The sequence below is a fragment of the Leuciscus leuciscus genome (assembly GCF_965113295.1).
Source record: "Leuciscus leuciscus genome assembly, chromosome: 23".
Lineage (NCBI taxonomy): Eukaryota > Metazoa > Chordata > Actinopteri > Cypriniformes > Leuciscidae > Leuciscus > Leuciscus leuciscus.
The window spans coordinates 6287224-6313114 of record NC_138747.1 but is presented as its reverse complement, the minus strand read 5'-3'; the positions used below and the strand labels follow the sequence as shown (position 1 = coordinate 6313114).

Below are 25891 nucleotides of genomic sequence, written 5' to 3'. Positions count from 1 at the left end.
AAATAACATTTTAAATTGTATTAAAATAGAAAATGGTTATTTTAAATTGTAATAATATTTCACAATATTACAGTTTTTGCTGTATATTTGATCATTTCAAAAACATAACAAAAATCTTACTGACCCCAAACTTTTGAATGTGAGACATTCAGTGCATGTTAAGAGTACAAGGCTTTGCAAATTTGCCAACTAGAATTGTTTCCACACTAAAATGGTAAATATGTCACTATGGATAGAGGACAGCACAATTGCACAAAATCTGAGCTCAGTTAACGGTTTAAACTGTGTATGTTTCCACTCACACTGTCTCCTATGGAGCGGAGTTTGTAAAAGGGCTGAATGTAGAACCAGGAGCCTTCGTTTCCAGCTGAGTCCAGCGTCACACGCATGGCGTTCTTCTCCAGCAAAGCAGGCAGTCGTTTATTCACAGTAAGGTACTTATTGCTTTTTAAATGCAACAGCTGTGAAACGGGGAACACACAAACTTCTGATATTAATAGTGCAAACAACATCATTAACAAAAAGCTGGTATACCAATGAAACCCCTTTAGCTATACACATGAACATAATTAAGGACGCATGCTGAGGTCACATGACACTGTCTTATAATAAAATGAATTATGAAGAGCAATTATGAATGCAAGCTCAATGACACTGAACAATGGATTTCTGTCCTGCCAAGTCCTCAGTGACACAGCGAGATCCCTCTGCCTCCCGTCTGCCAGCTGGCTGACCTACCTGAATAACGTTTCCGTACTGTATCACCGATCCCAGCAGCTTTCGGTTCTCCGATTCATTCTGTTTCTTCTCTAGATCAGCAGCATGCTGGAAAACAGAAGTGAAAATGAAGATTAAAAAGACAAAAACATAAATGAAAGTGAATCTCTAGACAAGTTTGTAAAACAACATTTAAAGGACAAGTTCGGTATTTTACACTTAAAGCCCTGTTTTCAGATCGTTTCTGATGAAATACAATGGTTAAGATTGAACTTTGGACAAATGCTGCTGTCCCGAGAATTTTAGGTTTTTGTGTTAGCACCCCCCCCCCCACCTTAACAATGGCTGCATAGGTGCACTGGAATAATCTTTCCTAAAACGCATTAAACTTTCGTTTACAAAGACGTGAAACTCACAGAGTGGTCAGGGGTGTTCACTGATATGCTCACACAAAAAGATGCTTTCCAACAGGTTTTATCGTAGTTTTTGTCCAACTCCATTGACTTGTATAGGACGTGCTGTGAGACCGCAGCACCTTTACGGTATTACTCCGCCGCTTCTTCTTCTGCTTCTTCTGTGTATTCAATGAAATGCCAGTGGTTTGCTTGCAATTGGCAAAGGCGCATTATCACCACCAACTGGGCTGGAGTGTCTATTATTCAAGCTCTCAATGGAAGAATGTACGGATGTGAGGCGTTTGGAAAAATAGGTCCACAGTTTTACAACGAATGGTAAAACACCTGTTTGAAAGCATCTTTTGCAGCGATTTTTGTGTGAGCATATCAGTGAACACCCCTGACCACTCGGTGAGTTTCACGTCTTTGTAAACGAACGATTTGTCCAGTGCACCTATGCAACCGTTGTATAGGTGGGGGGTGCTACCACAAAAACCTAAAATTCTCGGGACAGCAGCATTTGTCCGAATTTCAATCTTATCCATTGTATTTCATCAGAAACTATCTGAAAACAGGGCTTTAAAGGGGTGGTTTTCTCTTTAAAGGGGAGTACTTTGATTTCTAACATTATTCTCTAAACAGACATTTACATCGATAGTCTGGCGTTATAATTTATTTGCTTTTGGTGCACTGTGGAGTGGGTAAAACTGTTTTTAATGGCAGGCTAACGTGCACCGTTGACTTGCGCTAGCCTAGCACCAGCGAACTATCCAAAAGTAAGGACTGGATGAATTTTTTTTTAAACTGTCTCCACTGATGAATAACAACCAGGCTCACTTGAAAATGAGGTCCGATGTCGAAAATCCTGAACCACCCCTTTAAGTGTAAAATACCGAACTTGTCCTTTAAATCAACAATCATTTGATATACATGTAATAAACATCAACAATATATTTGATGGTCGTATTTAATATCAAAATAGACTTAATTTAAGTCCAATTTAATTAAAGATTTTATATCATACCCAAGTAGCATAAACGCCCAGATCTATAAAACCATGTGGACATAAAACCATGTTGCACAAAACCAAAATGTGTAATGTATTGAACTCACATGTAGTTTGTTGAGAAGTACAGTGTCTGTGGTGCTGTTTCCACCAGGTTTTGCAGCTTTCCAGAACTGTTTCTGGGCTGAGTACCTGTTCATTGGACACAACCTGAACAGACAGTCTGGAAGGGAAAACAGAAAAAACACACAAAAACACCTCATGAAAAGTCCACATAAGCATTTTCACCGACTGTACGAGCCTTTATACTGTGTGTTCATACCAGTAAATCAAATTTATGTACATACGCCCACAGTCTCATCAAGAAGGCTCAAGTACCACTTCATCAACACCAAACAAGAAATCAATTATTTAGCATTATCATTAATACTATTTTTTAAATAATTGTAGAAAATAAAAAAGTTTGTTTTCTTTTCTTAAAAATTAAGAAGTCAGAGCTTTTCCCCCCCAAGCAAAGAAGCCATCATTTCAACTAGGGCTGCAACTAACGATTATTTTGATAATGATTTTTATTACTATAAAAAAATGTAAAAAGTCAGTGGGAGGCGGTGCCGCAGTGGGCAAGTGATGTAACCATTGCTGCGGCTAAACAGTAACACCGGTAACACCGACTTTCGCAGCAAAGCCTACCTCTGACCCAACATATGACGTATGACGTAGGTGTAGCATAAGCTTAAGTGAGAATTGAAGAATGCGTAAACAAAGAGGATAGAACAAAAAGCGCCGGTCACAAATGATAAGTCTAAAACTAAATAAGGATTTCGATATAAGAGAAGAGGTGCTACGTACTACGTCAGGTCAGAGGTCACCCCTTCCGCTGGAACACGACTCTCTCGTGAACGCCATTGTCGGAAGCCAGTGATTCTAGATAATTCAATTATAAATATGGATATTTTTCTTTAAAAAGCGCATCGCTTCACTTCAGCAGGCATTTATTAGCCCACTGGAGCCATATGGATTACTTTCATGATGGATGAATGGATGGCTTTTTGGAGATTTAAAAACTCTTTAAAAAATCTGGCTCTATTCAATGCCATCACAAAGCTGGGAAGAGCCAGGATATTATTTAATATAACTCCCATTGTGTTCGGATGAAAGAAGAAAGTCATATACACCTAGGATGGCTTGAGGGTGAGTAAATTATGGGATAATTTTCCTTTTTTGGTGAACTATTTCTTTAATTTAAAAAGTAAAATGCAATCAATTATTTATTATATGGAAAATGAAAATCTTTTCAAGTTCCCCTGGAAACTGCTTAAGTTTCACTGGACTAACTGACCTTTCAAACATGAAACAATAAATCCATCAGTACTGATTCACCAAGGTGTATTTAGCCATTCTTAGAAAGGATAATCAGGTTAATTTGACACATTATGGCCCAATTAATTGTACTCTTTAATATCCTATTAAATGATGAAGGTACCTGTGACTGCAGGCAAAGCTGACTAGAACAATTCATTTAGTTTCCAAAAGAGGACACAAGAGGACTCAGGTTTGTCTCACATTAGTTAAATGACTGGGTCACATTGCCAGTTTAACTCCAAAAGGTGACTTGAATTAAACACACTCCATAGTGTCCAATAAAATACAATTGATAGGATACAAGTTGCAACTGGTGTAATGTAAACAAGTTGCAATTGAAGTAATAACTGATGCAGAGCTTAATTTAAATAGACATGAATGGTCCCTCAACAGCAGTAACAAAAGCTGTTGTAACTATGGTAATCTGGCAGAAACTATGGTTACCATGGTATATTTTTGTGAGGTACAGCATGACTAAGCTAGTGGGTTATGTTCCTTGCTAACCAGTTGGTGTTTCCCACATTACAGCCTTCCTCAGGGAAAGCTCTTCTTGTCACACATATAAACTTTGAGAATGAGATGCTATCATGCTAACCATGGTTACATTCCTTGAGAAGCAGTTACAATGTTATCATGATGGGATAGGACTGCACTGAGAGCCAGGCTACCTGACAGTGTGTAAAAGGAAGGAAAGAGTAACAGGATGGGAGGGAAGACACGCAAGAGGACATGATTAAGTGTGACGGGTAAAAATAGCACTATGTCCGCAGAGCGACTGAGAAATGCGGCCAACACTAACGCTAGCGCTCAGGGATTAGCGGCCAGGGAATGAGGGAGGGGGATAAGAGGAAACACTGAAGGACTGGAGGTTGAAAGTTAGGAGAGGAGGATGTGAGGGTGAAAGTGGGACAGAGGATGACGGTGAGAAGAGGAATGGAAGGAATGATGGAAGAGAAATATAGGTTGATGGTGCTGAGGGGCAATGCTAGGTCAAACTAAGAGATGAGAGGGAGTTAGCATGCTAATCCACAGAGAGAGAGTCATACCACACCAAAACAAACACTAGGCTATCAAACATTTATGGACACAAAAAAATGCACAATTATTACAGGAACCCATAAGCGTGATGCTACAGTACCACCACTCCATTTACCATGGTTTTACAAAACCAACACTAAATTGTATGGTATTTTGTCCAGAAACATTAACATTAGGGCTAATAGCCTACCAATAAGATGAATAATATTTTCATGAAATGGCAGATAACACATAAATGGGTGATTTTAAAATGCTATACTATTTTGTCTAATTAAAATGGAAAAAATATATAAAAAATAAAGAATCAACCATTTTAAATGTTGCGAGTGAATATAAGCAATAGGCTTCACTGCATTTTGAAGATTTGCTAATGATTATAAATCACCAGTGTTGTTATTTTTAAAAGACCACTTAACTTTAAGTGAGCATTAGATGACCATAAAGGTCATCTCAATGTAACAAAAAAAGGAGCATGAACAATAAACTTTTAATTAACTTTTAAATAAAATTTTTAATCTTTCAGTTTCGTGTGAACTATCCCTTTAAAAGCAATTCAACAGACACTTTTTAACATCAAGTCTCACGTCTGTTCCAGTGCCAACAAAAACAACTGTTCATGTTCACTCTCACTTTTTTTTCTGTAGATACAACGCCCTGTCTAGCGTCTGATGAACAATTAAGAGGATACATTTTCAAAAAACACCTTTGGGGAAATGGTTTAACATACTATACTGTAGCTGACCTTCAACTGAAGACACTTTTCTTTTGAAGAAAACACATTTGTTGGAGTCTAATGGCCGATTCAGTCTATTAACCCTCTGTTTGGACTGAACAAACTTCAAAAAGCATCTGTTAGATATGAACGGGTTAGCAAAGCTCTCAGAGACACCAGTCAGTGATCACTATATTGTTGCCCTAGTTGCCCTGACTGTGGTCATTAGTAAAATTCACAGGACAAAAAAAATGAATGGGTCCTTCTTGACTGAGGCCAATACGCTAGTATGCCACTGCTCATCACAGGACCCTGGGACTACGTTTGTGGCATTGACCCAGGATCAGGAAGGAAGGGCAAACTTTTGAATGACACTCTAAGGCTATCTGGAAAGCAGGCCTTTTAAACGGCTTAAGCAGGCTATTAATACAATGAGGGATCTAAAGATTTAGTGGTGACACTCTCTCGAAGCAGAAGTACAGTGAGCAAAGCCTGGCCACTAGTGTTCTGCTACAGCTACCTGAAGAACCCAGAAGAAAGAAAGGAGGAAAAAAAAAAAGTATGACTCAGAAAAAGCTCAAATGTTTCCCCCATTACAGCCTTGCTAATAGCAGTATCATAATCTAATGAAATACAGTGTTCACGAAATGCCACAATACTTTTATCATAAAAAAATATAATGTATAAAAAAATCATTATAATAGTATTATTTACAGTACAATACTATAATATACAACCTAATAATATAATATAATGAATTATTAAATACATTATAATAAATGAACAAAATAAAATATTTTTATAATTTTCTATATAATATTTATATTTTTTTATTATTTAATAACAATTTTTTTTCCTGATAAAACAAAGTGGATTTGAAAAAAAAAGAAAGAAATTGGATTGGCAAAGAAAAATATTATATATATATATATATATATATATATATATATATATATATATATATATATATATATATATACACACACACACACAATATATATATATATACACACAATATATATAGATATATAGATATATATATATATAGATATTATTATTATTATTATTATTATTATTATATGTAGTTTTAAATTTATATACATTAAAAAAAAATGTCAAAAGTATCCATAAAATAAAAATGCATTTAATGAGAAACACTCAACACCACTGCAATAACAGAGAACTTACACAAAACAAATTCCATGAATATCTAGGGTGAACATGATTTCACCAAGTACAACATCTTAGTTGATCATGGAACAACATTCCTATCAACCAATCAGACTTGAAGAACAAGTTTGTGGCTTATTTTAAGTTTAGGCCTACAACCAGGGTTTGGTGCTTCGACATCAGTGTAATTCACCGATCATTTCCCTCTGATTTTAGGGATAAGTTATGGGCAGGGTTAGGACTAAATCTTCGGACAGGAATGTTGTTCCAGGATCAACAAAATATGTTGATCCAGGAAAATGTATTACTTGGTAAAATACTGGTGACCTGAATATCTAAAATCTAGCTATTCACACAAAACAACCAATCAAGCAAAGGCAACAAGGTAACATATCCCATCAAGTTGACACTGTTGTTCTGATTTTGTATTTGTCATTTAGGCTGAGGTCATTGTCTATAGTTTCAGTTGTATGGTATTTCCTAGGCCTGATGTGTCTGTCCAAAAACACAGCTGCACTGTTAGACTTTTCGGTAATTTCTACAGTTATTTACTTTAAATCACCCAGTATTATACTGCTATTTCTCTTTACAGTAAATAACTGTGATTCCCATTGCATCATGGGAATTTACTGTGGCGTCAAACACCACATACAGAGACTTACTGTATTTTTCAAATTTGCTGTATACTACTGTATTTGACGTAACAGCCTCTGACTTGCACCATTCCATCGTGCTTTTTATTTCCAAATTTTTGCCATACACGTGTCTACAACGCTATAACAGTCAGAGGCTGTCTATACTGGACACATTGAAGCGACCGGACCATTAATGCAAAATGCAAACCTGTTTGTCCCTTGTCAGAAATAGCGCGAGCGCTTGGACTCGGAGTACCGTACGTCAGAAATATAACGGTGCATCACTGTCTGGGATTTGACGTGTCGCGCCGGAGCATCCAGTGTAATATCACTGGGGTCTGACTGTCTTTTGTTGGATCGCGGCGTTCGTGTCTGGCCCGGGGTCGAGACGGAATTCACTTCACAGAGAGAGACCAGCAAGCAAGGTAAAAAACATTCTCTGTGTGTTGACAGGTTTGTGCACCCGTTTCATTTTACAGACTTTGGTAGATTATTGAATTGTCGAGTTAAAACCATAGACTGTAAAAAATATGGACAAAGCGTCTGTGACGTCACCCATAGACTTTCTGAAGAACGGGTTTGAAGCCGTTTATGGGCGGCGCCATCTTGGAAAATCTTGGGAAACCCTAACCCCGCCCACCTTCTGACGCAGCGCGCGTCACTCAGCTCGCTCTGCTACTCCGGTTATCTCTGTGTATATTTTAGGCAACGAAATATGTTATAAAACACCATACTAACTCTTTTCGTTTTCATTTAAAGAAATCTTAAACATTATAGCCACACAAATGTGGTTCAGGCAACGCGTATTGATTATATTCACTGCACATAACGTTTGCCTATTTATAACAAAACGAAATATAAAACACAAACCTGCCTCTTTTCGTTTTAAATATAATATAAAAATATTAAACATTTTAATATGGTCCAGGCAATATGTGCATTTGTACTAAACAACAGATGTTGCAGTAAACAACATTACAGATCATCTTTGTTGTATTAAAATTTAAAATGACAAAACTCAACCCAGTCTCTTTTTGTTAAATTTCAGTTTTATCAATATTAGCTATTATAAAAGTATAAGTAAAAGGTAAAGTTACAATAAGCTATACAAATAAAGCAAACAATTCAGTCAAACATAAAAAGTCATGCGCTCGATCTAGTCTAACCATACAACGGTACAAGTTAAATATAGCTTATAAAGTTATGAAACTTCCCCTCAGCCAAAACGATTGCCCACGAGACCAAAAATCGCCCGTTAGATATAGACAAGACGAATTATATCTCATGTTTAACCACTACAGAGACGCCAGAGTCAGCGGCAAACCTCAAAACGTCTAGCCGATGAAAGGCTGCTCCAGGCGGGGTACATCGCGCCGAGCGCCCGGTCATCGCTGGATCTCACAACTGGATACAATTTTCATAAATCTTTATAAATAAACCACAGATTTGAGCTTTAAACAACTACATTCTCGCCTGAAAAACTCTTAAAACTACATTTCATGATACAGAAACAGTAGTATTATATGTCAACTGTATTAAAAAATGGCGCTTCTTATGTTGTCATTCTGCCTTTCAGCTGTCAATCAAGCTGTCAATCAAAGTTAACCACGCCCTTATTGTCATACATTTTATATCTAAATACTATCTAAACTAACGAGTTAGAAAAAAAATCACTACCCTCGCCGTTGTCAGGCACTCGGAACCTATCGAAAAATCCAATAAAAGTCCATGGGACCAACCTGTAAAAACATGATTTTATGCTGTGAAAACGGACATTTTAACATGGGGGCTATGGACATTTGCTCCCTTTTGGGACCTTCCCCTAGCGGATTTTCGATGTATTGCAGTTTTTCGCACTTCCGGGTAGGCTTCATTTTTCAGATCAGAATGTTGCCCCTTGGTTAAAACACGCCAAGGAGCGACGCTTAGTTTACATTAACACTAATGTGAAATTCTGTTTTGGTTGTAGCTAATGTTGGCCTACTGATGGTCTACTGATAATATGTTATAGTTTGCAAACTAATGCTAAAACTAAAAAGGTGACCGCTACCGCTAGCCATAAAACGTGTTAGCATACACATACAATGTTATTTTCTCAACAGTGTTGCCAGTAAGTTACTGTAAAAAAAAAACCTTGAAAAGTCTAAAAGTGTGTGTCTCATTAATCAAACAGGAAGTGCATGGGCAGATGTGTGTTCAGTGGTGTGTGGCAGCTGTGTTGAGAAACCAGCCCTTGCATTTAGCACAAATTAAAAATAAACATTTATTTATTCAACCCTAAGGAGAACATTTAACTCAAGGACATTTACACATTGTCCATCCTTGGCTAGGGATTTTTTTGGAGCTGGGAGCAGGAGACAGAGACTATATCTCTATCATCATAACACAAGAGCTCCATTGTTCCAGCCTCTGAATCTATTTCAAGACCAAGTCCAAAATACTGTAATTTAGACGTTCAATAACAACAACAAAAAAATCCAACCTGGCATATAAACATGACACAGAGTCTTAAAACTTACTCAAGGAAAAGCCTTTTGAAAAAGTAGTTGTTATCTACACTACACTAGATACTGATTTCAAATGGCTAATTAATTAAAGTTATTTGAAAACACATTTTATAAATTATATAATCTCAATATATGATTATTTATATATACAGTATCTTTTTTTTTATTTAAAGTTCCACATTTTTCCTGAAGGAAACAAGTGAATAATGTCAATTTTTTTTTAATTACCAAAAAAAACTTTTGGTCAAACCATCTCTATAACACTAAACACAACTCTATAAACTACTCTTGTGAAAACAGCTGAGCCACTTTCACGCTATTGATAAAAGCAGTTAGGCTAGTGGGAAACAAAGCTTCCCTGTGAACAGCGTTTGAACTGTGAACCCTCGGCTAGTTACACTTTCAGTTCACTTTTAGTTCAGCAGAAAAAGTTCTACTCAACAAACGTTTCACCACAAGATTATGACACCCGCAGCTGGTTACAGTAAGACTTTATGTGCATATCTGCCTGCGTTCGGTGCTGCTAATGTTATTCAAAGCCAGTAATGAAATGGGTACTTTTCCTAATATTTGCATATGGTATCAGTAATAATGTGACAGCCATCTGCTGCGTCCACAGCTAACAGTTCAGAAGAGCTCTAGTCATGAACAGAGCAAACATGGCCTTGCATATCACAAACTCATCAAGGCACTTTGCATTTGCATAGATCCATCCAATTAAGTCTAATTTCCATCAATGGCACTGCAGAATGCTTCACCTATGCAGCCTATATATATATATATATATATATATATATATATATAGTAGGGAATTAGTAGAAAAGGAATAATTAATATGTAATCAATATACTTTTGGTTTGGAATATACAGGTTTGGAATGACAAGAGTGAGTGAATTTGGATGAACTAGCCCATTAATAAATTTTACTTTACTAGAGCCAGACATTTTCTGAACTCTAGGCCATGAATGAATTGAAGAATGTTCTTCAATCCAACATCTGTCAGACTATGAAATATGATCTTTATAAAAGAATGGGCATATGTGAGGATTTGGAGGCTGAGTTTTGGCAGACTGAAATCATTCCAGAAAAGCTGAGGGTGTCAAGTATCAGAAGAGGGCAGACAAGAAGATGTGTAGCTGATAGATGACAAAAGCCTGAAACAGGAGCTGGGTGGAGAATAGCTGAAGGAGGAGGCCATCTTTATGTTACAGTGTATGAAGAAGCACGACTGGTTCTAGCTGTCAGTGTCACAAAGAAGAGTGTGCTGGAACTGGTAAGGAAATACTACTAAGTGAATACTACTAATAAACAACAGATGTAAACTGAACAAATTTCACAGACATTTGACAAACAGAAATGGAATAATGAGTCCCTGAACAGAGCTGGGTTTAATATCAGAAGTAGCAGTCATGTGGAGTTTCCACCAGCTGCTTTAAGTTCTACAGTGCATCACATCTTCCAGATTTGCCTGTTCTTGCTGTGTGATGTTACTCTACTCTTTCAACAATGCACTAGCAAGTTCTCGAACATGTCTGGGGGGACATATTATGGTCACACATGGTTTGGCACTGCAAGGACAATCATCAGCCTCCTGAAGCAGGACTATGTCAGTTTCACACAGGTGATCAGGGATCTGGTGTTTTTCAGTCAGTAGAAAAGTCTCTTTAATGTCCTAAGTTATTATAACCGTGACTTTAATTGTCTACCGCCTGTAAACTGTTAGTGTCTTATGGACTGTTCCACAGGTATGTGCAATAATTGTTTATGGATCAATGAACAAGCATTAAAAACATTGTTTAAACCCTTTCCAATAAATATATTAAGCTTATTTGGATTTTATATAATTATCGTTAGAATATAGTATACCAAAAAAGGGACGTTTCTTTTTTTTTTTTGCTTAGTTTATATATATTTCTAGTTTAATTTTGGTTGAAGAAGCACAGAAGCCCACACACATGTCCTTCAGGAAAATGTCTTCAAAAACGTTTATTCAGAGGCCATAAAAATGACAAAGTGCATACCAAAAAAGTGCTATTCCCCAGAGTCCATACATACCCTTTTCATCTCCGTGCATGCCGTAACTCTTTCTGACGCACCCACCGCTAGCCTAGCTTAGCACAAAGACTGGAGGTAAATGGCTCCAGCTAGCATACTGCTCCCAATAAGTGACAAAATAACGCCAACATTTTCCTATTTACATGTTGTGATTTGAATAGTCACAGCGTGTACAAATAACAAGGTCACATGAGACACAGCCATCTTCGAACCGTATACATACTGGGAACTATATTCTCAGAAGGCGAAGCACTGCTGAACGTGTTCATGTGTTTTGAAGGAGGCTTTGAAGACACTCTGAAGGGAGGGTGGGATTTAATGCTTTCAAAGCTAGCTTGCTATTGCTAGCCTCTCCGAAATTGCCTACCCTACCTTTAAGTAGTTGACTAGTTATTCAGGCAACCCAATGACTAATCTGTTTTGCATATACTTCACTAAAGACAATATGGAATTCGGATTATATACAGTATAAAGTTTACGACTACTGAATATTGATTACTGAAAAAGTTGTTTTTTTCTTTCTTTCGGGTAGTCACTATAGCATTAACATTATAACATTAAAAGCTAAGTATTGTGCCCTTCCATGAGGCGTTTGAGGATATATTACACCAGACAAGGAGAATCATCTGGCTAACTATAGAGGTGTCTGACTCTCAGCTTCATCCATCAGTCCCTATAAAAACACAATATCTGTCCATCAAAGTCTGTCACACTTAAACCAAAGTGTACTAATCAAACTGACAGCCACACATGGACATGCTAAGATACACACAATAAACTCCTGAGCAAACGCCAACACATAGAGGCATACAAAACAAGCTGACAAAGACCCATCCATCTGCCACATCCACTCATCCTCATGAGCAACCACAGAGAGCAGTGTCGGGAGCGATTGACAGCCCATTCTACAAAGCACAAGAACACTAAAGGCTCCGATATACTTCAAGCTAAAATCAAAGTACAAACTACCGTGGCAATGGCATCATTAGAACAAAATCAGGGGAAAACAAAGTTTGTTTGGGGAGTTTGAAACAGCTTGCCAAAGTGAACTTCAAAAAAGTTTATGGTCAGTAATTTAGACAAACTAAAATGATAAAAACTTTAATATTGTGGAGAAAAAAAAATATTAAGCAGCACAACTGCTTTCATCATTGAGTAAACAATGCCAGACTTTCCATTTTTGAACAAACTAGTCCTTTAAAGGTACAGTAGCAAAAAGAGTTCATTTTAAAGGGATAGTTCACCCAAAAATGGAAATTCTGTCATTATTTACTCACCCTCATGTCGTTCCAAACCCGTAAGACTTTCGTTCATCTTCAGAACACAAATGAAGATCTTTGTGATGAAATCTGAGCTTTCTGTCCCTCCATTGACAGCCTATGCAACTACAACTTTGACGCTTCAAAAAGTTCATAAAGAGATCGTAAAACTAATCAATATGAATCAAATGGTTTTGTGCAAATTTTGTGAAAAGAAACGCTTTATATGATGAACAGATTGAATTTAGGCTTTTATTTATTTACAAATAAACATTCATCAACTTACACATCAGTTATTGTAAACGGAAGCTCAAGCATGTTCACTCAACGTGCGAAAACCAATGAGGTTCATTCTCGTGTTACGCAGCACGTTTGAGCTTCTGCAGGAACCAATGAGGTTCATTCTCGTGTTACGCAGCACGTTTGAGCTTCTGAAGGAACCAATGAGGCTCATTCTAGAGTTACGCAGCAGGATGGAAAATGCCAAACTAAATTACAACTTCTTTCGGTTCAAGAAGCCTGGACTAATATTCAAAGTGGGCTTTGGGGGGGGGGGGGGGGGGGGGGGGGGGGGGAATCATACAGAAGTGCAGTATATTTGAACACTCTCTCCAATTCCTCAAGCCAAATAAGCAGAAAGCTTCTCTGAAGAGGAGGACGCTACGGCTTCAGCAGCTTCATGCTGTAGCAGGACAGACTTGGACAGAAAGAATCACTGACTTGAAGCCAAATTCCAGTTTTATTGCAATTATGAGAGATATAAACGTCCCTCAAAAATGTAAGGATTGTGCAGAAAAAAAGTTCTACATGGTATGTGCACTCAGGAACCTCAGTTGGACTTAAAAGGTAATACAACGGTGTGAAGCACATCAAAACATCAACAATTCACAAGTCACCGAAAGAAAGCCCTCAGACTGGGCAAAGAATATTTTATGAAACAGAAATGAGCAGCAGTGTCAAGGCAGAGACTTGAACACTACACATGCAAAGCACCACTGAAGCCTTAAACAGCTGGTCATGACAGTTCATTTACCAGTTGACACACATTTCAAACCATATTTACATGCTTGTTTTATCTAATACCATTTCAGTGACAGTCACTGGCTCACAGCTCTCTTTTGCATACTATGTAGTAGAGATGGGGAAATTAAACTATATATATATACATAGGCTGATTATTACGAAATAGTTGCTATCATCATATTTAAAGCACATATATAAAACGCATTTTATGCCAGTAAAAGATTAACTGTAACTTTCCATTTGCCTAATGATTAGTTACTATTCTATCTTACTTTTCATTGTGTGAATAAATCCACAAACACACACATAAATAAATATATATAGTTTATGTTCTATATTATATGCCAACATACAGTACTATGCATGTATGTTACTGTTATATTTTGCACAACCAAACTGATATGTACATAATTACAATTGAATGTATAGTTGATCACAAAAAAATTATTGTTCACAATAAGATCATTAATATAGATGTGAATTTCAGTTTCATGACAACTAACGTTTCCACACTGAAAAAGTGTTAAACTGAAATTGTTACCTCCAAATTCTACTTCAACTTGACCTAACAAATAAAAAAAACACTTTTTAAGTTCTGTCATTGCCCCATAACAACTCCTCAGTTTTTCTTTTTAATTGAAGCCCTCCACATGATGGAAAACCGCCAATTCTGATCTAAGCATACCTAACATATCAAGCTACAATGTGACATGCTGTCATAAGAGCAATATACCAGCCGAAGGGGCTCAGAGATTTCTCCCAGCATGCTCTCCTAGGGCAGCCTGGAGGACAAGGTTAGCTAATTTCTGACAGGTTTCATCTTTAAGGAGAGAAATCAGTTCATTTTCCACCACACAAAAAGTAAAGTCACAGCTCAATTCTGCTCCTGAAGAGCTCCATTTCTATTGAGTTTACCCCAGTTCCATCAACCACACCTGAACCAGCTAATCAAGGTCTTCAAGTTTACCAAAAAATGACAGACATGTGTGTTACAGCAGGAACTAAACTCTGCATAAGGAGCACACTTGCATTAGCTTTCTCCCAAAAGACAAATGCACCTCATTTTGCTGCATCATTCTCATTTGCACTTCATTGAATATAACACTATCTCTGACCTTTCTATTTTGCCAAAATTGGGTGAGACATAATTCAAATGAAAACACAAACAGAAAACAGCCTTTTCATATAGCACCTTTTAAAGGTGTTTGACAGGCAACATATGCTTACGGCATCAGGGATTCCGATCTGGTCTCCTATTGGAAGCTCAAACGTGCTGCGAAACACGAGAATTAACCTCATTGGTTCTTGCAGAAGCTCAAACGTGCTGCGTAACATGAGAATGAACCTCATTGGTTCTTACAGAAGCTCAAACGTGCTGCGAAACACTAGAATGAACCTCATTGGTTCTTACAGAAGCTCAAACGTGCTGCGAAACACGAGAATGAACCTCATTGGTTCTTACAGAAGCTTAAATGTGCTGCGTAACACGAGAATGAACCTCATTGGTTCTTACAGAAGCTTAAATGTGCTGCGTAACATGAGAATGAACCTCATTGGTTCTTACAGAAGCTCAAACGTGCTGCGAAACACGAGAATGAACCTCATTGGTTCTTACAGAAGCTTAAATGTGCTGCGTAACACGAGAATGAACCTCATTGGTTCTTACAGAAGCTTAAATGTGCTGCGTAACATGAGAATGAACCTCATTGGTTCTTACAGAAGCTCAAACGTGCTGCGTAACATGAGAATGAACCTCATTGGTTCTTACAGAAGCTCAAACGTGCTGCGTAACACTAGAATGAACCTCATTGGTTCTTACAGAAGCTTAAATGTGCTGCGTAACACGAGAATGAACTTCATTGGTTCTTGCTGAAGCTCAAACGTGCTGCGTAACACTAGAATGAACCTCATTGGTTCTTACAGAAGCTCAAACGTGCTGCGTAACATGAGAATGAACTTCATTGGTTCTTGCTGAAGCTCAAACGTGCTGCGTAACACTAGAATGAACCCTCATTGGTTCTTACAGAAGCTCAAACGTGCTCAAACACGAGAATGAATCTTATTTGTTTTCGCACATCAAGCGAACATGCTTGAGCTGAGTAAATGACAGTTTCCATTTTGGGGTAAACTATATCTCTTTAATGCTCTATCGCATTGAAAATGACGTACCACCTACACTTAACCTAACTGATAGTGTTGACAAAATCAATCATGAGATAAAAACACAACCATGCCATAGCTTGTCTTTTATTGTGATTTGTGTTTCATGAGACTCGAGCGCTCTGCATCACAAGTCCAATACTTTACCAGGTGAGTTACCGGGCAAGTTTACCATGATGTCAGAAAAGCCATACATATGGAGCTGGTTATGTGATGTAAACGTCAAAATGTATTACTTTGCAAATCATGCACTAATGGTAAAAGTGTTTTGAAGTCATAACATTGTGCAAGGAACTGCTTGGAAAACAAGTCTTTATTAATCCATATTCTGCCCCTTTAATCATAATTTGGGAAAATGAATAAAAGTTGTTTTTACAGCCACTAGGGTTCACTTCAGCTGGAAAAACTGCAGTGAACAGTATAAATATGCTTCTTGAGTTTCAAAGGAATTTTGGAAGCATGTTTTTCAAGTTTGAGTGTGCTAAAAGTGGCATGGCCAAAGGATATCTCAAGTCACTGACAACACGACAGGATAATACCATAACAATACCACACAAAAACTCCATTAACCCCTTAACTCCCCCCAACACGGTAACGCAATGTCCGATTTCAAACCGGTTTTCACAGGATGAATTTTGAGTTCAAGCTTTCGAATGATACCAAATTTATGATTGCTAAAATATGTGATAGAAAAAAAGCAAATAAAAAGAGCTCCAAAATTACACAGTTAAGAGGTTAAATAAACGTAAAAAAAAAACATCTTCCACAGAGATATCTAAAATACTTCAGCAAAACACCCCAGAGTCCGCAGTTAAGGAGACATAAATGTGGCCTTACCTCGAAACTTCTTAGGAGGGTTGTTCAGGTCCCCAGATTCTGGTTGCACCACACAGCGGTCGTCCACCAGACTGCAGAGATGAGAGACATGAGTCAGACAACTTCTCTGGAGGCAGCATATCGAGTATCTCTATTTTTATACAGTCATTTATCGTGTTTTCTGCACAAATTGTGGGGAAAAGGGATTTCGGAGCTCATAGTACTACAATGCTATTAGTAGCTGATGGCATGATCAAATAATGCACAATATTTAAAGATGCTAAATCTTTTGTTAGCTTATAGGTCATCTATAGGCTAGCATACCCCTAAAAGTTATAAAAATTCTATTTTAGCACATACACATTTATAAATGTACAATCTTTCTCTTCAAAAAAAGGGGGGAAATGTTAAGGACTTTTACACAGGAGTTTATGCAATACAAATTAATTTAAAAAAAAATTATTCTACAGAATGAGAATGTCCCTGTCTCTAGTCTATAAATATATATAAATAACTAAAAATGACTGGCTCAAAAAGTCATAAATCAATGCAAACAAACCAATTATAACTATAAACATATCAGTTTATATATTTTATATCTAGTCGCACTATAACAGCCCATTGCTCAAGGTAAATCAGTTAGAAATATAATATTGTGTAGGGTTAAATTTCTCTTACATTTTAGCATACAGAAAGAGTGTGAAAGAGAAATGTTTAGCACATGAAGAGGTCTGTGTTTCCTGAAAGGTTTATCTGCTTAAATGCATGAGCCACAGTGTTATCTTTTCCACTTGTTAAAAGCAAATGTCATTTACACTGATTAAATCATTCAGTGATAATGTAATGACACCAAAATTTGCCTCTCATTATACTTTTTCTATATCTCTATTAGCCAGAATGAGTCACTGGAAATCAAACTCTTATTGGATACATTCACACAGCAGCAAAATACATTTCTGTTCGGTTGTGAAACACAGTGGCAACTGAATTATAACCAAAGTGAGTCAGCTGAGCCTTTATGAACAGAACTGAAATGTTATGGTTGTCAACTTCTCTCAAATTATAATAAAATGAAGTGATATGGTATGAAGCATTCCTGTTTGGGTTAGAGCGGAGAAAAAAGGAACCAGTACGTTTTGGGCCACATAAAAGGATGAATGGGAATGTGCAAAATGCCAAAAAAGACTATGTCCTTAAATGAACAATAATCATCATCTGCAGTTACATAGACTGCCTCTGGTAACCACCATCTCAATATTTTAAAGTGAAAATCCAGTAAAAAATCTCTGACAGTAACTGTGAGAAAGGGTCTGGTCATACCCTTATAAATTATTGGCTGCATTTCAAAACCTACTGAGCTGCAAGCCTGAACAAAAAATGCTGGGCATCATACACACTTTAGAATAAACAAACTGAACAACTTACACAGTATTTCTAAGCATCAAATGCACATTAAACAACTGAAATAAACCTACACAGCATTTGTAGGCCTGAAAGGCATGTACAAATCAAACAGTTTTATATATAATATGTGTTTTATGTTTTTATATATGTGTGTGTGTGTAAACTAATTGTGGGATATTTTAGGTACAATTGGCCTATGACACCTATGCTGTCTAGGTAGGTAGCCTACTAGGATTTTAAAACACAATATAATGCACAATAGTTTCTGTACAAGAAGTCTGAAAGTCTTCAGAGGCTTCAAAACACTGGATATTGACAAAGTTATTCAAATGAACCAGCAACAAGTCCGTACGTAATTTGCATCCAGCTTTCATCCTTTCACCATAATGTGACCTGGCAAGTGCATTTCACACTCTCCAGGGACTAATGGACAGGTGAACATGACTGACGCAGTCACACGCGTGCACCAGGACAGCCAGTTCTCATCACATTGGCGTTGTGTCCATTTTGGTTCCCTGTGCCCAGCTGCAGACCAGGTGGCTCATTATCCCAACCCTGCTAAGGTCTCTCTGTGGCACTGACACAAACACTACACACTACATACGCCAGTGTGGCTAAAAATAGCCGTGGCTCATGAGGATGTGCGCATGGTAGAAAGGCAGAAAAAGTGATTACAAGGCACAACAACAGCACAACGGCATCTTGACAAACGAGATCTGTCAACGTTCTGTTCTTCAAAGCCCCACGCTTGCTTGCTTTTGTTGCCATGGATGGGTGACGATGTGTTTGATGACATCACACAGGCTGGCGAAGGGGGCTGATTGCCAGGAAGTGGCAGGGTGTGATTAACCCAAGACAATCTCATTCCCAGGGGGAAGGACATGAAGAGGGCAGCGTTGAGACTTGACTCCATTTCGGCGAGGAACACTGGAGCAGAATACAGAAAAGAGAACGGAGGAGGCCGCAACTACTGGCATTTCTAACAACGTTTTGTCCTGTATTAATATCACTTTATTAATCTACTTTATGTAACTGGTGGGTTGCTGTCCAAAATGGACCACGTCTTTTCTGATAAGGGTGCATACAGTGGGGAAATATATTACTATATAGAAATGTTCAAATGCAATTGACCATATTGAGTACACTAAAATTTCAATGGTGAAATCCAGTAATTTCAATAAGAATCAGCGGATTGTGAGTTTCGCACAAGGGCGAAAATGTTCCCCGTGCTCACGCAAATTTCACACGTTGCCCGACAGAAAGCTGCTTGGTTTAAAAGTGACTTTTGTGTGAGCTGTGCGTCATGTGTAACCGGTCCTACTCGACCTGCCCCAATTCGAAGTCTCCACCGTGGGAGGCAAGCGCGCTAACAAGGATGCTAAAGAACGCAGTCTCTAGCATCAGTCGCTAGAATGCCTATTGAGGCCAGGGGAGTGAGTTTTACACGCACAGCTCTTTCTGGCCTACATTACACTAACCCCCCTTAACCTCACTCCCATCCGGGTCACGGGACCAAATGTAACTGGTCCTACTCGACCCGTTCCGAGCACGATTTGAACCGGCGTGGGAGGCAAGCGCGCTAACAAGGACGCTAAAGACCGCAGCCTCTAACGTCAGTCACTAGCACGTCTCTTGAGGCCAGGGGAGTGAGGTTTACATGCACAGCTCATACTGACCAACGTTACACAAGCATTGCTACACTATTGATAGCGGATTTTTTTTCTTTTTTTTTTGCCTGCAAAATTTCGCCAACATGTCGAAATGTGACTGCACCTGAACTGTACATATTTAGCATAGCAAAATAAATCGGATTTAACTTTTAAAGTTGACATGAAATTAAATATCTTTATTAAATATTTATACTTTTATATTTGTTATATATATTTGTAATGGGACTTAGTTGTAAAGTGTCACCGTTTATTTTGAACCCATAATCTTTCATTAAATGTAAGTTAACTCGATCTTCGGGTGAATCATCAGACTTCAGCAGGACTTCTACAATCAGTAAAGGGATAGTTCACCCAAAAATGAAAATTAGCCCATGATTTACTCACCCTGAAGCCATCCTAGGTGTATTTGACATTCTTCTTTCAGACGAATACAATCGGAGTTATATTATAAAATGTCCTGGCTCTTCCAAGCTTGATGATGTGACTGAATGGATGACCATCTATTCATGATTAAAGTGCTCGAAACGGCTCTCGGGGGGTTAATAAAGGCCTTCTGAAGTGAAGCGATGCGTTCGTGTAAGAAAAATATCCATATTTAAAAGTTTATCGACTAAAATAACTAGCTTCCGGCAGACGGCCGTATGCATCGATTTACGGCAAAAGAGTGAACTTGACGCACAACGTAATGACGGCAATTGACGCCTCTCAAAGTTCATACTCACAGGGCTGGGCAACCGCGTTCGTCATTACGTTGTGCGTCAGTTCAAGGAAATGCATCGCTTCACTTCAGAAGGCCTTTATTAATGCCCAGTTATGAGTGGAGCACTTTCATCATGAATAGATGCGCATTGATGGACATCCAAAGACAGACAGCCATTCACTGCCATTATAAAGCTTGGAAGAGCCAGGACATTTTTTAATACAACTCCCGATTGTATTCGTCTGAAAGAAGAATGTCATATACACCTAGGATGACTTGAGAGTGAGTAAATCATGGGCTACTTTTACATTTTTGGGGTGAACTATCCCTTTAAGGCTACATTCAGACGGTCAGACCAAATCCGATCAGATTTAGAAAGAGTGAACGGCAACAATTTTTTTTTTTTTTTACAAATTAGTTTCGAGCTACATTCATATGTGGTTTGAAATCGTATTCAAATCGCATTTCTGGAAATCCATTTCAGTCTGACTGCCCTGATTGGATTTCTCGTGGTTCATGTGACTTTCTCATGCCATGTATAATGTAAAGGACAGACGCTGTTATAGGCAACATGCTGTTGTGTTGTTGCAAAGTGCCAGACGAGTAGAAAATGACAATATAACATATTTTGAAACCGGCGGAGACGACAGCATGGAATAAAGCCGTTCAGTACCAGCCTTGTTGTTGTTGTTGTTGTTGTTGTTGTTGTTGTTGGCGTTTACCTACCAACGCAATGTTATTGCCATAGAAACCAATGCAGATATTTCAGAAAACGAAAGAGCATCATGGAACACCCAAATCAGATCTGAACAGTTGCGATACACAATGTAGATATCAATAATTTTAGATCAGATTCCAATCAGATAGTGGCTACGTTTACATTCAACCAAATAATCCGTTAGTAATCGGATTGACGGCTCAATCGGACTGAAAAGCCTTCATGTAAACACCTTAATCGATCCGACTGAGCTCGATCCGAATGAAATTTCGATCGGATTGAAAGGGGTGGTTAATTCCTTTTCTAATCCGATCGAGAGAACATGTAAACACTTGATCGGATTGAAAACCGAAACTGAAAGGACTGCGCATGTGCAATGACATAGAAATAGCGTAATGACGTATGACGTGCGGAGCGAGCTGTTCAGCGTCTGTGAAGTGGAGCAGGACAACGTCCCACCAGTCCTTGTTTCGGATTCTCATCCACAGACGATGAGATATATTACATTTTTTACTGCGTGATAAATATAAGCAGCACGGCACAACGGTTCATATGCTCATTGTCTCCAAATTATGACCAGAAATGGATAAATATTAAATCTGCTGTTTAAAACAAATAAAGAACCAATGTAGGAGAATGGTTGTTATTCGTGCAGTGTGCGCGTGTCAAAAAAATCTATTCTGATTCGAAGCTTGTGACATATAACCGCGCAGATTAACCCGATCACATTTTTAGCGTTCATGCAAACACTATGTTCGGATTCATCAATCAGAATGAATTCAGTCTGATTGAAACAAAAGTTGTGCCTGTAAAAGTAGCCAGAGTGAACATAAAACTAAAACTGAACCGAGTCTCCACCCAAAATGTTTTTCTTTGTCAATAATCTGTTATGTTTGGATGTTTGTCACAATACACAAGAAAAGATCTGTCGCTACTTCCCTTTCATCATGACTTTAAGGCGGGAGAGACCGCTTTCCATTTTTTCCAATCAAATTTTATGCAAAGTTTCGGAATAAATCCATGTGATCTGACTTTTAAGAACCAGAATAGAGACTTTTGTCTCGGGCCAACCTCCTAGCAATGCCCTAGCAACTGCCATTCATCATATCATAAGGAAAACGCACCAGAAATCAAACTACACAAGAACAACCACAAAACATTTCTGTTATTTCTCGTTTCTGAATGTGGTTTACCCTCACTTTCTTCTTCCTCTTGTGCTCCTGTATTTTCATGAACTTCCTCTAACTTAAACACTGATGTCCACACAGAGGGTGACGACATGAGGATTGTTGTCTTACCCTAAAGTGCTGATAAATCCATTGGTGGACCCCTCCGCATACAGGGAGCAGATATCCCCGATGTGGAGGAAACTGGACATTTTGTCCGACATTTTGCTCCACTTTGCGGTGTGCCTGCGGACAAGATACGAAACAGATTAAGGTCCAATAAAATCAGCGAATGTCTTTTATTCATCTTATTTAGACATTATATGTAGGTTATTATCAGACATGGAGATAGCGAGACAATAATAGCATGAGGGCCATGGGGATGGATTCGAGAAAATGAGAATTTGCCATTTTGAGATGGCCTAGTTTTAGACAGCATAAGCATGGAATTCAAGGTCCTTCTGCTGTACAGTATGGGTGGATAATGAGAGATAATACAGCTGTGCTACATACTGAAAAGACACTTAATTATGTACACATTTTTGCAGTGTTGTTCGTACCTTTCTAAAGGGCTGAAATTGAATGCAGCATCTTGGTTCACTATAATGTCTGTATTATTCAAGGACAGCTAGTGGTTAAGTGTGACCTTTTGAGGGCTCAACAATAAAGATGTTACAGGGCTAGTGAGAGAGCGTGTCTTATACGTTTGGTAAGCTTTAAAGATTTAGTTGCTGATTGAAATATGATAAATTACAATGATGCACTGAAGAAGACTACAAGCCTGCCAAATGAAATGAGTCATATGAAATATGAAGAGCCTTTTTATAGTTATAGAAAACTTCTAAATGAATCTAATATTTATTTTTTTAAAACATGATCAATTATAAATAATATAATTAATTGTTGTAAATAAATAAAATATGAAATATGAAATTGAAACATGTAATTTTTAATTAAATATATTCAAATCTAATAGTTATCATATATAGCCTATATTATTATAATTATTATTTTTATTTTGTGGGAGAAGCATTGAAATTATTAGCAATATGTATAACAAAAAAAAAGCACACATCTCTGTGATCGTACATTGAGTCAAAGCTACAGTCAGCTAGACAGCTGGAGATGAATGATATGGTTCAATAAATGGCAGATGAGACCAGAGAGCATCAATAAGGAACAGACTGCAAAGATGCTCAACATATATAGTCTATCAAAGTAATGCAAACAAATACAGTGTTGACATTGTTAAGATGATATCTGCCTTCATCTTAACTGAAAGTTTGTGCACTATTGGAAAACAACTGAACTTTGTTTTCTTTGGCTGATTATAAAGACAAATTATTATTTGAACAGTAAACATGCTCTACCTGTCAAATATCCAATGATAAACCACTTCCTCATAACCTCAAGCTCTGTTTGAATTTCAAATATTACCCACGTGAATAATGCAGATGTTTACTTTATTATATTACACAGCTTTATGGAACTCTGAATGGTCAATCACGATATTCAGTGGTCAAATGTTTCTGGAAAATTCTCATCCTGGAAATCAGTTGTTTTTTTTCATATAACTGTGCTCATGTTCTATCTACATTTACATTTTACATTTATGCATTCGGCAGACGCTTTTATCCAAAGCGACTTACATTGCATTTCAAGGTACACATTTACATTCTTATCAGTTCTTGCTTTCCCTGGGAATCAAACCCATGACCTTGGCGTTGCAAGTGCCAACGCTCTACTGTTTGGAAGATGATCTCTGATCAATATTTCATATCCATTTATTTATTGACATCTGTGCAGGAACAATAATAATGCATTATAGGCCTACTATAACAATAATTGCCTAAATTAACAGCAAACCACCTTATTATATTTGTTCCAGCTGTTTATGGCATATAAAAAGATGTAACTTTCCTGTCAAGTTAAAAGCATGGTATTTGGGGATCTTCTAGAACTTTATACAAGTTCCAAATTAGCAATTTGAAGATTATATTTGGCCTGTTAAAGCAAACAGGAATGACAGCTGTATGTGGGCTGTCCCTGAAACACGTGAGTCGAATATTTTTTTTGAGTCTGAGGTTTTAAATGTGGAGGCCGAACTTATCTGACTATACAAACCACAGTTTCCCCGTGTGAAATAAACAAAGTTTTACTCAGACATAACGTTGTCCGTACGCTGAGATCAAACCTAAACGCTTAATTTGACAGGTGATAATAAACAGCCAATCAGAATTCAGCAGCCTCGAACTGAACAATGCATCTATCCATTACAAAACAAACCGCTTCACTGCATAAACTCCAATCCAGAAAGACACTACGAACACTAATACTATAAAACACGACGGCTGAATGTCTTTTAAATGCCTGTATCCACAGTCTCGATGATGTCTGCGGTCCACCTGCCTCCTTCAGCAGCACTAGACACTGTTACACTGAATTGTTCTAAAATTGTTACATTGTTACCGCGACAACATCAATCAGAGCATCGAACGCCTTCATTATTACAACGTCCCACACTGTCAAACTTCCGTTCTGCACTCACTCACTGATGGATGCATCAGTCACACATCCACTGCCTGCCTGATGTGTCTCTTCGCAGTACAGTAACATGAGTTCAGCCGAACTTTACCTTCTTCAGAAGGAGACCGTGTCGGGAATGCAACACTGGAGATGTGGTCAGCGGCTAAACTGCTCCGGCCGGGATTCCTCGTTTAATTCCATGATATGCGAAAGTCTCCCAATTGAAAATCGCGGCGTCTAGCTGTAGCTGCCAGTTGGATTTTGTCCGCACTTGTCCGCTCTCTCACCACCTCCACATGAGCTCTGAAGCTCCGCCCCCTAACTGAACGCATCAGGAGAGGGGGCTGATGGGTAATGGAGTTCTGATAGATAGATAGATAGATAGATAGATAGATAGATAGATAGATAGATAGATAGATAGATAGATAGATAGATAGATAGATAGATAGATAGATAGATAGATAGATAGATAGATAGATAGACAGATAGATAGATAGATAGATAGATAGATAGATAGATAGATAGATAGATAGATAGATAGATAGATAGATAGATAGAGCTCCTCAAGTACACTCTGTGTGTGTTTAATTACACATATAATAATAAATCTATATGTCAAAAACAGGCATTTGTTGTTTCTTTTTCTATTGGCTAACAGTGTGTCTTTAAAAGGAATGGGGGAGGAGCTTATGAGGTCACTGACTGTCAAAAACAGGAGCTGTACTTTGTTTAACAATGTTCATTGAAGTGTATCATACCTCATTATTGGATTTGTATTGTCTTTAATGTGATAGTCCTACGTTTTGGCATTCTGTGGTGGTAATGTACTGAAATCTGAGTTTATAAAGTCT

At 37.8% G+C, this 25891-nt stretch overlaps 1 protein-coding gene across 10 annotated transcripts in view; it reads right to left on the bottom strand.

Moving 5' to 3' along the window:
* itpr1b (inositol 1,4,5-trisphosphate receptor, type 1b) overlaps window positions 1-25350 on the bottom strand; it is a 129287-nt gene extending 103937 nt beyond the window's left edge. For 9 of the 10 annotated variants that reach the window (XM_082155438.1, XM_082155442.1, XM_082155445.1 and 6 more), the window contains exons 1-6: window positions 25150-25349; window positions 22647-22760; window positions 16878-16948; window positions 2226-2341; window positions 739-825; window positions 303-461 (exon numbers count right to left, since the gene is read on the bottom strand). In XM_082155438.1, coding sequence (XP_082011564.1) covers window positions 303-461; window positions 739-825; window positions 2226-2341; window positions 16878-16948; window positions 22647-22738 — 525 coding nt within the window. In that variant the 5' untranslated portion in view covers window positions 22739-22760; window positions 25150-25349. Of the gene's footprint in view, window positions 1-302; window positions 462-738; window positions 826-2225; window positions 2342-16877; window positions 16949-22646; window positions 22761-25149 lie in introns of all 10 variants that reach the window. The other variant, XM_082155436.1, reaches the window with a different exon arrangement.
* Between the last annotated feature and the right edge of the window lie 541 nt (window positions 25351-25891).